Source organism: Anabrus simplex, chromosome 11 (genome assembly GCF_040414725.1).
Source record: "Anabrus simplex isolate iqAnaSimp1 chromosome 11, ASM4041472v1, whole genome shotgun sequence".
Taxonomy (NCBI): domain Eukaryota; kingdom Metazoa; phylum Arthropoda; class Insecta; order Orthoptera; family Tettigoniidae; genus Anabrus; species Anabrus simplex.
In genome coordinates this window covers 79,701,446-79,718,084 of record NC_090275.1, presented here as the reverse complement: position 1 = coordinate 79,718,084, position 16,639 = coordinate 79,701,446, and the positions used below count along the sequence as shown (strand labels likewise).

General features: G+C 39.1%; 1 protein-coding gene across 2 annotated transcripts in view; it reads right to left on the bottom strand.

Moving 5' to 3' along the window:
- Dhc64C (dynein heavy chain, cytoplasmic) overlaps positions 1-16,639 on the bottom strand; it is a 353,617-nt gene that overhangs the window by 197,188 nt on the left and 139,790 nt on the right. For both annotated transcript variants that reach the window (XM_067155359.2, XM_067155358.2), the window contains exons 26-28: positions 12,945-13,112; positions 12,692-12,857; positions 4,060-4,245 (exon numbers count right to left, since the gene is read on the bottom strand). In XM_067155359.2, coding sequence (XP_067011460.2) covers positions 4,060-4,245; positions 12,692-12,857; positions 12,945-13,112 — 520 coding nt within the window. The remainder of the gene's footprint in view (positions 1-4,059; positions 4,246-12,691; positions 12,858-12,944; positions 13,113-16,639) is intronic.

Below are 16,639 nucleotides of genomic sequence, written 5' to 3'. Positions count from 1 at the left end.
CCATCAGTCTTCTTTCTGAAATGTATTTTGAGAGCTACATTTTGAAATACTGAAAAGTTCAATTTGAAACCACCACCAATTTTCCCATTTTAAACATTTGCTTTCTGCACTTCCAACCTGACAAAAAATCCCATCTCTAGGTATAAGTACTGGAATGGAACAAACAAGCATCAAATCTAGTTGTATATATATATACATACATACATACATACATACAGAGAGAGAGGCACTAGAAACGAAACACACAACAGGACAAACACAATGAGATGTTAGTGTGGAAAGAGGGGGGCAACAGGAAGAGGAGACAAGGACAAACATGAAAACATAAGGACAAGGACCATCTCCACATCTTCGAACAGACAGGGTTTTTCCTCATCAATCCCTAATCTTCTATATCCATCTCTTCTCAGCCCCCAATGAACTCATTTCTGCTTCCCAGCTGCATCAGGAGGGTGGTCATCAACACTCATTGACAGATCTTCAGTCCTGATGCGGGAAGGGCAGGGTAAAGAAGAAAGATGGATAAAAAAAGGAAAGAAGAAGAAACACAAGTTAAAAATAAATACCAGGTATATGGATAAGTCTTTTCCCGTTTCATTAAAAGATGGTGCCAGCGAACAGTAGCATGAATTTGACACGTCAGTTTGTTCGTCTGATATTAACCTACCAACATACACAAGTAGAGTCCGCCAAACATTAGCGTCTGTGTTGTATCATTCAGTGATCATGTCAACGTTTGTGCCTGAAAACGAACATTTGCAGCACACATTGCTTTTCTTATATAATCAAAAGGAAAAGGCTGTAGAAAGTAATCGGTTGCTGGTAGAAACATATCACGTTCCATTGATCAGAACATGTGGGACATGGTTTCGACAATTTAAACATGGCGGTTTCATTGTGAAAGACAGTGTGTGCTCTGGTAGACCACAAAAGTGCAAAGATGACCAATTGCAGGCAAAACCGTTAATGCACAACACTATCACCAACAAATGATTAATTTAAAACACGCATTGATCGAAAGATAGCCGGAATGGGCCAGAAGACATGGCAAAGCGAATTTGTTGCATGACAATGCGCCGTCTCACACAGCAAAACCACTGAAAGACACTTTGAAATCGCTTGGATGGGACATCCTTCCTCACCCTCCGTACTGCCCCAACCTGGCGCCATCTGACTATCACCTCTTCGCATCAATGGGACACGCACTCGCAGAGCAGCACTTCAGCAATTTCGAAGAAGTTGGAAAATGGTTCGATGAATGGTTTGCCGTAAAAGACAAGCAGTTTTTCTGGCATGGTATTCATAACTTACCTAAAAGTTGGGCAAAGTGTGATGAAGCCAATGGCCAATATTTTGAATTAACAAAAAATGAATTTCCCATGAAAATTACGCGTTTTCTTTACCACAAAAACTGGCAAAAACTTCTGCATATACCTTGTATAGATGGTAAAAGATTACACACTCCAACTGTTTGACTTAAAGGAAAAATTTTACACATTTAATGCACTTGTTTTCTCAAGCTGGTACAAACATGACTTTGCTTCCCCTTTACTCTCCCTTCCCACAATGACCTGGCACTATGTTTGTCCTATTATGTATTTCATTCTTGTACCTATCTCTATATACAGGATGACATAATTTCCAAGAGATCAACTTAAAAATATGATTGAATATGTCGAGAAAGAATTACATGGACCTTCAAGACAGTTACAGTATAACCTGTTGCCTCAGATTAAGCTGGCAGTATGAAGGTTCCAGCATATATACTTTCTACTCTTGCATCTGTTATCTGATTCTTGCCAGGCAAGACAGGATCAGAACTTGTATTTCAAGAAAGGTATCATGTACAGGGTGACCGAAAAACCCGTTAACATTTAACAAGGCAATACTCCACAGAATATTGGATGTGGAGAGATAACTGACGCACATGCTTGACATGACATGTGGTTTTATTGACACCAACGAGTGCACAAACAGGCCAACAGATGGCGCTGGACAGCAACAAGTCAGTGATCCCGCACGAGACACATGTACAGTATAAAAGGAGCCGTAGTGAAAGAGGGCGTTAGATGCGCCTGCAATCGCAGCATGTTATGCTCGACCTTCCCGAATCGAATCCGTGTGATTATTGTGGATATTCGGTGGATATGCTGTATAGTGCTGTTCACAACATTGTCCCTCGACTACAGGTTCTGATGATGAATGATGGGCGACACGTTGGGCATGTGTTATAAAGAACATTCTCTTTGCTAAACCTCGATTGTTATGCTAATTATTGCATGAAGAGTCATCTGCTGGGCATTTTGTGTTCTTTATTTTTGGCGTTCTTAGCTGGGCAAAACATACTGTATGAAGAAAGGAACAGCAGCATTTAGTATTACTTAAGTGATGGCCTGCTAGAATTCTTGAACTTTCCATAAACTATAATGATAACCCCCCAAATGAGATTTTCTTTCAGAAATGTATTATTATTTTAAGTCCCAATAACTACTTTTTCTTTGACATGCCAGTAAATCTCTAGACACAAGTTATAGACTGTATTCTTTAACAGATTAGGGTTTTAAAAATTGATTTAGATAGCTTTGCTATTCTTTGATCAAAAATTTCCTCTTTCATTCTGGAACATGTGTGGAAATTGGAACATGCGCAAAATCTTCCACCTTCCCATGGATAAGCCATATATAGTACAAAACACCTTCAAATACCATCACAGACTGAGCCAGGACTGAACCCATTGGGCTTGATAGTCAATGCTCTTTCAGAACTGGGTTTACCTTAAAAGCTGGAGAAAACAACTGTATTGGACTGAAAGGAGTCAATTCCGAGAAGAGTAGCAATTGCTGTCCACATTAAAACAAGTTTTAGCTGGAGGGGCAACCAAGTTCGATTCTCCGCCAGGAACTGGAAAAATTTAATGAACTAGATTTCTACTTCTTCTTCTTCTTCTTGCTAGTGGCTTTACGTCGCACCGACACAGATAGGTCTTATGGCGATGATGGGATAGGAAAGGTCTAGGAGTTGGAAGCGGCCGTGGCCTTAATTAGGTCACAGCCCCAGCATTTGCCTGGTGTGAAAATGGGAAACCACGGAAAACCATCTTCAGGGCTACCGACAGTGGGATTCGAACCCACTATCTCCCGGATGCAAGCTCACAGCCGCGCGCCCCTAACCGCACGGCTAACTTGCCCGATTTCTACTTCCAGAGGTACATATGGCCCAGACATTCACTCAGTCTACACCAAAAATGAGTACCAGGTTAATTCCTGCGGAAAAGAGGCAGTTAGACATAGAACTAACCTTTCTACCCCACCAAGTGCCGACGTTGTGAATAGCAGAAACCTTTACCTTTCACCCGTCCAAGGGCCTTCATGGCCTGTATGGACATGGCTTACTTTGCTTTGGTTTTAACTGCAAACATGGGGATTGGAAAGCAAACGCAATGATAGATGATGTTGATGATGCTTGTTTAAAGGGCCTAACATCTAGGTCATCGGCCCCTAATGGTATGAAATGAGACGAAATGTAATGACAAATTAAAAGTCCAAAATCCTCCACTGACCAAAATTCAAAACATGAGGACAAAGAATGAATGGATGGATATGAATTTAAAACAAATCAGTGAAATTGACTCGCAATGCCTCACATTCACAGAAACTGGCGTAAAACAATAGTATTACTAAGTTTTTGCAACTATTGCTGAAGGTAATTTTCACTCTACTTCACCTAATCCCAGAAAATGAAAAATCAAACGATGTAATCCAATATAGCAACACAGTGAAGAAACGTGCAGACTGGCAAGGCCGATCAATGAGAAAGCAAAAGATGTGAGGAAAAAAAATTTGTACTCCTACAATTTCTAGAACATTTCGTATGGAATCAAGATTTTCTGGTCAATACACAACCATTTGAGCAATGGCCATCTACAATAAAGGCAGGCGAGTTTAATGTGAATTTATGAAAAAACTTAACATACCCCACAGTTATCTTTTAGCTGAGATCTTATAAAGTTTTATGAACAAATGTCCTGTAAATTAGTTGAATTTAGACAACAAAGCTTACCTGATATTTGTCACACCATTCCATGTAAGCTCTTGAATCAATGGAGCCGTCCTTGAACTGTTTGATGTCTTGGACAGCCTGTGCCAGAGACGAGGCCAAAGTAAGACGCATCTGACCTTCCACCATACTCAACCATTCATTGATCTTGGGATGATCCACAGTAGACACCGGTTCCATGAACTGAACCTGTATGAGAAATACATCATTAATCACATTCGAATAGACGTTTCTACAAGGCACCTTTTAACACATTCACGCCCGTATCCGAGTTATTGCCTACTGCGTGTGTCCATGCTCTGGTCCGTATCAGAGTTAGCCCGTTAGCGCAACCTTGAATCATAGCCGTTCCTATGCAGCTGTGGTTTATTTTTGTTACAAATATGTTTGACAGAAATGAGGGTACTACCCTTATGAATGCTTCTACCTGCTTCTGCTCATCAGAAACTGCCTTGGAAATTGTCCCTTCCAACGCATTTTTTAATTCAGTTTCTGAACGAAGGCTAGTACTGGCACAGCTAGCTGCGTAGCTGGTTTGTGATTATACAAGCATGTGTATAGTCACGTTCCGAAGTGTAACCAAGGCGCTTAGGGACAATATAATTGTTGATGAAATTGCCGACATCCTATTCAATGAAGACTCGGGTGATGAAATTGCCGACATCCTATTCAATGAAGACTCGGGTGATGAACTATTCCTGAAGTAAGTGAAAGTGACACTACAGTGAAGAAGATTCTACTGGGCACATGACAGAAATCACAGTACCTGAAGGTGTACATTAGCTACCACACCTTTCAGAGATACTAGAGGACTTCTTTAAGGCATTTGCAAAATTTTGTTTCCATATCTTGTTTAGTTTAGAACTTATTGTGAAAATAATTCATTGTTGTTTACTGTGCCGCTAACAGCTGGAATAGCTGGCCAGCCATTTAAATAGCTTGCTCAGATGATGGGCGTGAATGTGTTAAAACAAAATAGAGGATAAACAATATTGTATTTAATTGTATAACACATTTCCTCAAATTGTTTGCACACCCCAAAACTTTCAACTTCACATTTAAAAGGAAATATTTTACACAATTTATGCACTTGTATTCTCAAGTTACTAGTCCCTAAAAGGATATGTTCATGGAGGAAGATTAATTTTTGCAAGGATACCCAATATACGAAAATAATCTCCATTAAATAAACCGCACCCCCTAATTTAAGGAGAGAATTAGAAAGGAAACTGGCTTTAATTTGTGTTTTAATTACAAGCACTTCTACACTATACTTGGGAAACTGGAGCTGGAAAATGATTATATACTCCAAACCTGAATACAGTAAAGTGGGTATAAATTTGTTTCAAGAAACTCAGAGTTGAGACAGGCTCAAGACAGGGAAGTGTATAATTTCCCTTATTCTTCATTATCATCATGGATAGAATTCTACATAATGTCAAGGAGAAGATGATGGGCAAGCAAGAAAAATCTATGCTCTTTGCTGAAGACATAGTACTTTGGGGAGATAATTAAGAGGAAGGACAGACAAGTTGATTTATGGAATGAGGAGGTAAGAAATTTTGGAATGAATATTAGTACTGCAAAAAGCAAGACTCTGATCATGATGAGAGGTAACAGAAAATCCAGGGGAGTGATAAAAATGGGAAATGAACCTCTTGAAGTAGTGAAAAATTATAAATATTTGGGCAGCATGATGTCACAAGATGGAAATTTGGATGGAGAAATTGATTTAAGAATACAGCAGCCTGCAAGTTTATACCAGTGTGTGAGACATTTTATGGAGCAAAGATGTGCTAATGAAGTGCAAGAAGATTTTATACTCGTCCTACCAAAAACCTATACTGATCTATGCTTCAGCAGCCTGGACGTTGACTAAGTGGAACCAAAGTAAGATACGAGTAGCTGAAATGACGTTCTTGAGGAGCATACAGGGAAAGACAAGCCGAGATAGAATACGAAATGAGGAAATAAGGAAAAGCACGGGAGTGTGTAAACTTCAAGAAGAGATTGATATAGCAAATCTACAATGGTTTGGACACATGATGAGAATGCCAGGAGAGAGAATACCAAAGAGAACATTCAGAGACTGCAAAGAGGCCTAGGGGATGCCCTAGAATGAGATGGAGCTCTGTTGTGGACTGTATTGCAAACAGAGGAGCCTATAGCAGCAATAAAGTACTAGAAGAGAAGTGGTGGAAAGATTGAGTAAGGTGGAGGGCTTTGGTACACTACCCTATCTAGAGAGAATCTGGAAAAGGGAATGGATGATGATGATGATGATGATGATGATGATGATGAAGAAACTCATCAATCTTCACATGCTGTCAGGTAGGCAACCCACTGTCACGCGGTTTGCTTACCTATTCCTAATATCTGTAATCGGCTAATATCGACGGTGCGCAAGCAATATTCTGTATACCAAAATGCTCTTCCTACCCATTATTTTCCTTTAAGACTGGTCACGCCTCCCAGCTACACATGGATATGCCGTCCATCAGAACAATGTTCGTTGCATTCATAATCCTATGCCAATATGTCAAGGAAAAATTGAACTAGTAGGAATGTACATTACAGTAAAACCTCGTTAATTCAAAGTCGTTGGGACTCAAAAATCGTACTCTGAATTACATTAATTCAAATTCGTAATTCAGAAGTACCAACCCTTGCCGCATTACAAAATATTCTAAGGCCCATTACTGCATGCAGTTAACCTTGATTCACAGTTTAAGCCTTTCAAATGCCATTAAAAAAAAAAAAACTATTTCCAAAATGTACCTAAAAAGGTGCATTTACAGTATTCAAATAATGCACTTGGATAACTCACTGACAAACATAACCTCACACAATGAAAGAAAAGAAAAAAAAAGAAAGAGAAAAAACAAGATTCAATGACTAGGAGAAATCTACGCTGGCTCCCATGTGCGAGTGCTTTATTCATTGAATTACTGTACTATATGCATTTTAGATGCCTTGTACTTACACAGAAAGTACCAGATGCCCTTAAAACATCCTGGCTAATCAAAATTTCCTATTACTCCATCCTTGTACGATTTCCCGCCATGGCACTTCTTTCATACTTCAGAAATGTAAACACTTGCCGTGTCAAAAAAATTCACAGTTTAAACCTTTCAAATGCCATGGAAAAAAAAAACCTATTTCCAAAATGTACCTAAGAAGGTGCATTTACAGTATTCAAATAATGCACTTGGATAAATCACTGACAAACATAACCTCACGCAACGAAAGAAAAAAATCACACAATTCGAGGACAATGCAGTTCCATCGGCAATGACAATATTGTTTGGTGCCTACGAATTGATTACATGAGCCAGGCTTTATCATCAACTGTCGAAATCGCCAGTGTTTGCGGATTCTGTTTTTCCGCACACTGCCTGCTGCGTGATATTATGGAGTTCCTTAAAAGGTTGAATACAAAAGAATTCCGATTTCATTCAACTTAGCAATTATGAAGCACACTGTGGACATACCGAAGTGAGTGTAAGTGAGGAAACCTACCCTCCCACGTTCCGGAACATGCGTTCTTTCATGACTCGGATAAATTTTGAATTTAAATTACTCGGTAACATAGGGCCTACTATTGTTTTAAAATATAAATGGTTTCGAATTAAAAGTCTGAATTTCGGAAATGGGGCCGACATTGTACTTCGAATTACGAATTATCCGTATTTCGAATTAAACAATTTAAAGAACATGCAAAACCATATCTCACGTTTTCGGGAATGAGAGCTTCTTTGAATTAGGTGGGATTTTGAAACAACCGATTTTGAATTATCGAGGTTCTACTACATATGTTCACGAAGTATTTATGCACTTCTACAGTAGAATGCATTTAAGGTTCATTTTCCTTTGCACATTAGTATAAAAAATGAATACAACAAACAAATTATGTTGGAGGGTCTTGTATGCGAGATTAATTTTTTCATTTTCGTCACGATAATACGCGAGAAGGTCTGATACACGAGTTAATATGGTATTATAGAATTTACTGGTGGCCCCAAACCGTTTCAGGAGAGATTCTCATTGGGACTGTGCAACTAGAGTAGCGTCGTGCTTCATAGAAATTTTACCAAGCATGCTCAGAACGTTTGAAGCAAGCCTCAGAGCAATGGGAGTAACAGAATCCCACTTCCATTTGACAAGCAAGGGACTCCTTGGAAACAACTTGGGGGAACGAAATGGAAATCAGGAGGAAGCTCTCAATATTAATGGGGCTTACAGAAGAAGGAAGGAAAGAAAGAAAGAAAGAAAGAAAGAAAGCAGAAATGACTGAAATAAGAAACAGGATAGCAGTTGAAGGAACTAGGACAAGAATGGTCTCAGTCTATTCACAATGTGAGTGTGCAGACGAGGATGAAGTTGACAAGTTTATGACACACTGAGTGATACAGCAGTCAGGGCCAACATCAAGGAGTAGCAGTCATAAATATATTCCTCGTACGTAAGTCTAGTCACCACTGCACATGGGCGGGTAGGAACACCACATCCACATTAGACTATCATAACCAACTGTGAATTCGGGAAATCCATTAGGAATGTGCGGATATTCCGGGGATTTTTCGATGATGCAAACCACTATATGATCTGTAGTGAACCAAGTATCTCTAGGCCTAGGATATTGAAAGTGAAATCTGTCTGCAGTCAAATAAGCCAGAGAATATCCAGGATAAGGAAATTAAACAAGTAGTGTAGTGAAAAGTTCCAAACAAGCAGGTTCAGGATATGGAAAGCAAATGGGTGGTATACAAGAACACTGTAGTTGAAAAAGCGGGGGAATGCCTAGGAACAATCATGTGTAAAAATGGAAAAAGCAAACATCTTGGTGGAATGATGAAGTGAGGGCAACTTGTAAATGTAAATGGAAGGTGTATTGGAAATGGCCTCAAACAAGGACTGATAATGAAGACGGAATTGTGCACAGATGAAAAAAACAAAGCAAAACAATTGTCGAATCTAAGAAGAAATCAAGAGAACATTTTGGTAAAAACCAGGAAAGGCCAAGAGGTGCTGTTAAGGATCAGATTTATGGCATGCACCAGGTAAATTAAAAATGGTATAAGAGAAATATACGGACATGTTTATATTTCTTAGATATAGAGAAGGCATATGCCAGAGTACTGAAGGAAATGATAACTGTACTTGGGAATTGCGACATTAAGGGTAGCTTTTTTTAAAACTTTGCTTTACGTCGCACCGATATAAATAGGTCTTATGGCGATTATGGGATAAAAAAGGGTTAGGAATGGGAAGGAAGTGGCGGTGGCCTTAATAAAGGTACAGCCCCAATATTTGCCTGGTGTGAAAATGTCAAAACCACAGAAAACCATATTCAGGGCTGCCGACAGTGGGGTTCGAACCCACTATCTCCTGGATGGAAGCTCACAGCTACGCGCCCCTAACCACGCGGCCAACTCGCCCGGTAAAGGGTAGATTATTGAAGCGATAAAATTAATTTATGTTGACAATTGGACTGCAGTGAGAATTGATGGTACAATGAGTTATTGGTTCAAGGTACTTGCAGGGGTTAGACAAGGCTGTAATCTTCCACCTTCGTTGTCCACAGTTTACATGGATCATCTAGTGAAAGGTATCAAGTGGCAGGGATGGTATCAGTAAAGTGGAAATGTAGTAAGGATTTTGGGCAATGTCCACGACTTTGTCTTAATGGCACTGTGCTGAAAGTCTGTAATCTAATATCTTGGAACTTGAAAATCTGTGCAATGAGTATGATATGAAAATGAGCCTTTCCAAGATTTTTTTTTCAATTCATTTTACGTCGCACGGACACAGATAGGCCTTACGGCGACAACAGTTAAACAAAAACTAACCTAAACTTCTCCCCAATAAGAAATAACAAATCAAAGTACGCAACCTTTGCCTACACCAATCCGATCATATACCAAATTACCAATACCTTAAAAAAAGCAAGAAATTAAAACAGCTTTTAAAACCCAAATTTCAAACCAAAAAATGTTCTTGAACCACAATACAATAAATTCAGACAAAAATAAATACTCAGGCTTCGGCATCTATAGATTAAAATGCACCGAGTGACTCAGCTCATATATCGGGCAAAAAGGAAGAAGCTTCATAACTAGTTATACAGAACATTTCAATGCCCAGAAACACAACAAACACTCAGCAATGAGCAATCACATCAAAGAAAGATAGCACAACTTTACCACAATCGAACAGGATCTCCAAATTTTAAAGAGAGTTAAAAAAAGGTAGACTCGACCTAATTCGAGAATTTATACAATTTTTTGGACCAAAAATACAATGCAAATAAGAATTTAAATGATTCAATAGATAACAGAAGCCGTTTATATGACCAAATAGTAATATTATTCAATAAGATAAACCTTCAAGACAAAAAATTCTTTAATATTTTTGAAACAATATCAAAAAGTACTCTTTCCAAGTCAATGGATACATCACACCCCCCTTCCCCTCTCCATGCACCAACCGAAAAGCCGATAAACGCTTCACGCCCTTCCGCCTCCATCATACACAACTCCCTCCCTTGTGTCAATCACCAGCCTACAACCCCGCCCTCTCCAGCCCATCCCCCTCCACCTAGACGACATACGTACAACACAAGTAAAAACGTTAGCAACCACTAATGTCCTAATAACTTTTCACACAATAAGTCCAACAGCCCAACAACACCAAAGGTCACCAACATCATCTTACTAACAACACTTAGACAAAACCTTAAATTTTTTTCACTCCCATTAAAATAAATTAACTACAGTTTCTTCTTTGTTTCAGAACCAACCACTAACAAGAATCTTAACATAATTCAACAGCCCAAATTCAACCATCAAACCTCTACAATATTCTTCAACACAAGTTTCACAATCAACGTTTAAAAAATTGTTGTCATTCGGAAGAAGAAAACCCTCTTCAACACTCAACACTTCAACACTCTTTTGTAAACTCTATTACAAAACGTCTAATTTGAAGCAATGAATATTATCACCTGCTTTGTGTCAAAATCACATCAACATAGTGAGTGACGGCCCATTATCATTTTGGCAAACTCACATGGTTGACTCACAACAAATTTGGCCGACTCCAAGAATCTGTTGAACTACAAGTCAACACAATCTCACCGGATTAAACTATAAACAAACTTATGAACTGCCGACTAATAAATGTTTCAGACAACACACGCCAACGTCAAAATAACGACATTGGCTCAGTAATTGGAATGCTTTTCCTTCCCATGTTATATTCAACATTGAACCTATTTTATATTCATTCTACTATGTATTAGCTTGTCAGTTTCCTTCTACATCAAGCAATGACTACAGCTTCAAGCTATCAATTATGTTACTTACAATCAAATGGCGTCTCCTTCTTTAAGTAAACTACGTATGATTTTATCATTGTATTAGACTTAATTATTTCAGAAACATTTTTATGATAAACTGTAAATTTTATCTCATATACATCATCTTACAACACATTTTAGAATAATTTTTAACCAGGTACCTGGTAAAAAATAAGGTTTTGATATTGACTGAGGATGCCTCATAAGAAGTGGTGAAACATGTCTCATATTTTAACAATGATTTAACTCATATGTTAACATTCTGTATTGTATTGAATAGGCGGCAAAATAATAAATATTTTCTTATACACATAACTTTCCAAGTGTAAATTGGTGTCAGTAAGGAGGAAATCTACAAGAACTGAATGTCAGGTTGGGAATGCAGAACTGGAACACGTAGATCATTTCAAGTATTTAGGATGTATATTGTCCCAGGAGACTGAATAAAGGTGCAACAAAAAAATGCAGTGAGCTCACAGTTGCAATCAACAGTATTCTGTCAGCTCCTCGAGAAAACTACCTTTACATTGGACTGTTCTCAGACTAACTTTGCTATACGGGAGTGAAGCTTGGGTGGACGCAGGATATCTCGTGAAGTTCGCAACTGCCATTCTTTTGACAACAGGACTGATCAAGTATGAAGTTCTAGCCTTATCTGCACTTTTTATTTGCAGCTTCCTGTAAAGTCCCAAGATTCTGTCTTGGATATAGCAGCGTAAAGGCCAAAAATTATTAAGTTCGAAGATCGCACACTTAAACTTGGTTTATTCCAGCAATTAATATGAATCTCTTTTGTAATATTTCTGTAAATCAACAACCTTAGATTGTTTCTCAGGATATTAGGCTGTGTAGTGTCGACGTTTCAGCTACACTGCGGAAGCTTTTGTCAAGACAAAGTGATGCGGGCTGGTGTGCGCCCATACTTTCAGAGTACCCCTCTACTTAGTCCATATCAATAATTATTTAATGTACTGTTAGTAGGGCATATTTCTGGGTGAACTATAAGGGGAAATGACATGCAGCAGAAATACTAAGTAATGCCCAGCACACTGTATCAGCAAGCTCCGTTTAGATTCTGAACTGTTTGACCAATACTTGATCTTGATAATTTGGTTGTAAATCACGGCCCTAGTTTTGCAACCATCACATGTTAAAAACTTATTAATTTTATGAGGGATGAATAATTCAGGGAATGTTTCACAAATAAACTGCGAGAGATGACCTCTTTTTAAAAATTTATATAACTATGATGCAAAAAGTTTGAGAGCCATATCTTACCTCTTCACCTTCTCGTGAAGCAATACCAGTTATCACAGTGTTGTCTTCGTTCAACAAGATAGCAGCCACACCAGCGAACATCTTCTTAAAGTGCTTCTGCAGTCTAGCCACATTCTTACTGTTGCCAATGATTTCCAGCAAGTCTTCATCCCCCACAAAGTAGAACCTGCACAAAACAACAAAAGAACCCATACATAATGCAGTCAAATTATACAGTCATATTAATATAAAAGAAAAGGATAAAAAGGCATACCTGGGAAATGATGTCCTTTCCCGCTCAAGATATTCGCCAAGAGCCTTCTGGATTTTGCCCAGCAAATCTGCCAGACGTTCCAAGGAACGCTGAACACCTGGGATGTTCAACACGTCCATTACCATTGGAGACTTTGTCACCTTCTTCATGAGACCCAAGAACTCTGAACTGGAAAAATAATTATTTATTAGAATAATGAACGAACACACAACTATTTCAATACAGATAACAGATTTAATAACATATTACAGTAGAAGCTCTGTAATTTGAAATCGGTTAATTCAAAATCTTGCCTAATTCGAAGCAGCTCTTGTTCCCGGAAACATGAGGTATGTTTTTGCATGTTATTTAAATCGTTTAATTCGAAATACAAATAATTCGTAAATCGAAGAACAATGTTGGTCCCGTTACCAAAATTCAGACCTTTAATTCAAAACTGCCTTTACTCCGTAAAACACTTTTTTTAAAAAATGTAATTTAAATTCAAAATTTCTCCGTGTCATGAAAGAACGCGTCTTCCGGAACGTGCAGGGGTAACTTTGCACACTTTCACCCGCTTCGGCGTGTCTACAATGTGCTTCGCCTGCTAGGTTCGAGCGGAATCATAATTATTTTGTATTCGGCGTTTTAAGGAACGCCACAGTATCACGTAGCAGGCAGTGTGCAGAGAGGTAGAATTCGCGAACACTGGGGATGCCGACAGATGGCGAAAAAGCGTGGCTTATAGCCCATAATCAATTTGTACGTACCCAAAGAATATTGTCAATGTTAATAAAACTGCATTGTTTGCTTTAATTTTTTAAATGCCGAGGCCAAACGGACTTACGGTTTTAAAGGAGAGAACTGCCAGCCGGGAAATGTACTGTGTTGCTATGCACTGCACACGGAAGCGAGAGACTTCCTTCCCCCGCCATAGGAAAGTTCGAAAAGCCATGATGTTTAAGGGCGTCGGGCACTTTCCATACAAGTAGGCCTATAAGGCATCTAAAAATGCAAACAGTACAGTAATCCAAAAGATAAAGCATTTGCACAGAGGAACCAGCATAATTTTTCCTCATCTTTGAATCATGTTTTCTTTCTTTTGACTTCATTGCGTGAGATTACGTTTGCTGGTGAGTTATCCAAGTGCATTATTTGAATACTGTAAATAGTCGTTGCCGGGATGAAACCTCCTATGTGATAATATTTTTGGAGATATACTGAGCCGCAGCACATACATTATGAAGAGCGAGAATGCCTTGACCGTATTCATATAATATTGCACCTTAGATGACAACCTTACCAGCCAAGGTTCTAAGCTAAAATATTTCACACAGGAGGTTTTGTCCCGGCAGCTACGAAATGAACCTTGTTGGATACATTTTGGAAATAGTTTTTTCTATGGCATTTGAGATGTTTAAACTGTGAATCAAGGCTAACTGCATGCAGTAACGGGCCTTAGAATATATTGCCACGCCGCAAGGGTTGGCATTTCCGAATGAGTTGGAGGTTAATTCGAAATCACGTAATTCGAAGTCCGATTTTTGTGTCCCAACGACTTCGAATTAACAAGGTTTTACTGTACTTTCAATGAAATTTCTACCACACGAGATCAGTGAAAAGTTTGTGCTTGTTAAAATATGGAAATTTTAAAAAGTATTTCATAATAAAACAATGCACGGCTGAAATGGTTTGGCCATGTAAAGGGAATGCAGGAGACAATCTCAGGAAGTTTATAGAGGGGATGGCGCTTGGAGAAAGACTAGTCGGACATCCCAGGAAGTGATTGGACCAAATTAAAGATGATCTAACAAAAAAAAGGGAGAGACACTGGAAGATGAAATGAGAGAAGTTTACAAAGACAGAAATAAATGGAGGCATAACATTTAAACAAATACCATACTCAAATAATCCCTGCAGATTATTTTGAAAATCTGGTGGTCAAAATTTGAGGTGCAAGTATTACTTGCATCAAGGGTGGTTCAATGTTTCTAATCCACAGATATCTGGAAGTTGGTATTAATTCACCCCACACTGTTGGCAAAGTGGGTTCGATTCCCATCAGGAAGTCGAAAATTTAAGAAACTAGATTCCACTTCTGGAGGTGCATATGGTTCTGATGTTCACTCAGCCTACATAAAAAATTAGTATCAGGTTAATTCCTGGGGGGAAAGGCGGTCGGGCGTAGAGCTAACCACTGTACCCCACCCAGTGCCGAGGTTACGGATAGTGGAAGCCTTTACCTTCCACCCCTCCAAGGGCCTTCATGGCCTGTACGGAGATGACTTTGCTTTTATTTTACACTGTTGGCAATACTTCCCACCACAAGCAAGAAGCTTGCTGCGTACATATCGTGCCATTTGCGTGGTATTAGTTTAAGTAGTAGCATGTTTCTAGAATGGCTGAAATGAGTTCTCATAAGTCATTCACAATTAAAGAAAAGTTCATTATTGAACAGGAAGAGCAAACTGCTAATCATGCAGCAGGAAGGAACTCCAACGTTGAAAAGAGTTATAGTAATATCTGATTGGAAGAAAACTAGAGTTAGTCTCGAACAAACTGTGTTAGGATCCACCATTCTGTATGGAACGACTTAGGAAGAGCGATCCAGCTTGGCTCCCAGTCGCGAATGACATTACCTGGTAGGGCCCATCCATTCGCTTCAGCTGATAACCAGTCAGAGACAAGTTGGGCGCGGATTGGCTAGCACATCCGCTACCAACGTAATGGCCTATTACATCACTGCAGGCCTCTCGGTGGTGTAGAAAGGGGCTCCAGGTGTAGCCAAAGCATTCGATCTCCAGATAATTCCAGCAGCCTTTCCTTGTCCTAAGTATCTGGAAGGGCTGGCCCAACTATAAGACAGGCCAAACGAGCTTCGGTGGTTTGGTGTGAGGTCGGTCAGTCAGCGGTTGAAAGTGTAGAGTTCTGCCAGCAATAGCAACAATTCAGTTCTCTAAGCGACAGCGCTGTAGAGAGAGTCCTTTAGAGCACTGGAGTGCTGCATGTGAACTGACAGAACAGTGGAGTAAAGAGATGAGGGAACACTGAATTGAATACAGTCATGAAGAAAGGACTGTGTACCATGAACACAATCGTGAGGTTGTGTTAGCGTGCACAAACTGAGACTCTGTGGCCACAATAGTGCACAGTGTGCGTGGAGGTGAATTGTGTAGTGTCAATGTATTAGCTCGTGTTAGACAAATATTTAGCATGACTGAACAATGAAGACAGACAGACAGAGGGGGAGAGAGATAACAGGCGAGTATTTATATATCTACCACTCCGCCAACACGTAACAATGCGAACAGGAACCGTCTAGCATATCACAAGCATAAAGAAAAGCTTCCAGATTTGAAAACAGGATATGTGAATGTGTGACTGAAAAGAGTGTTTGGAAGTGCGGTCATGCATGAAACATGTTGGTTAAAAGCTAAAGTAATAGCAAGAAAATTAAAAATTACACGTTTTAAGGTCAGCCATGGATTGCTCATGCATGTTTTTGAACAAAATAACTTCAGTTTTTGTAAGTAAACTAGCTCTTCACAACCTTTCCCCACCAATTATAAAGATATGAATTTCCACAGATTTGCTAATGGTCTGTGCCGGAGGAATTCGTATTTACTCTAACATATTGCTAATGCAGAACCGACGTCCGTATATTTTGAAGATACAACGCGATGAATTGTTTTGTAATTCACTGTACTGTAGTACTT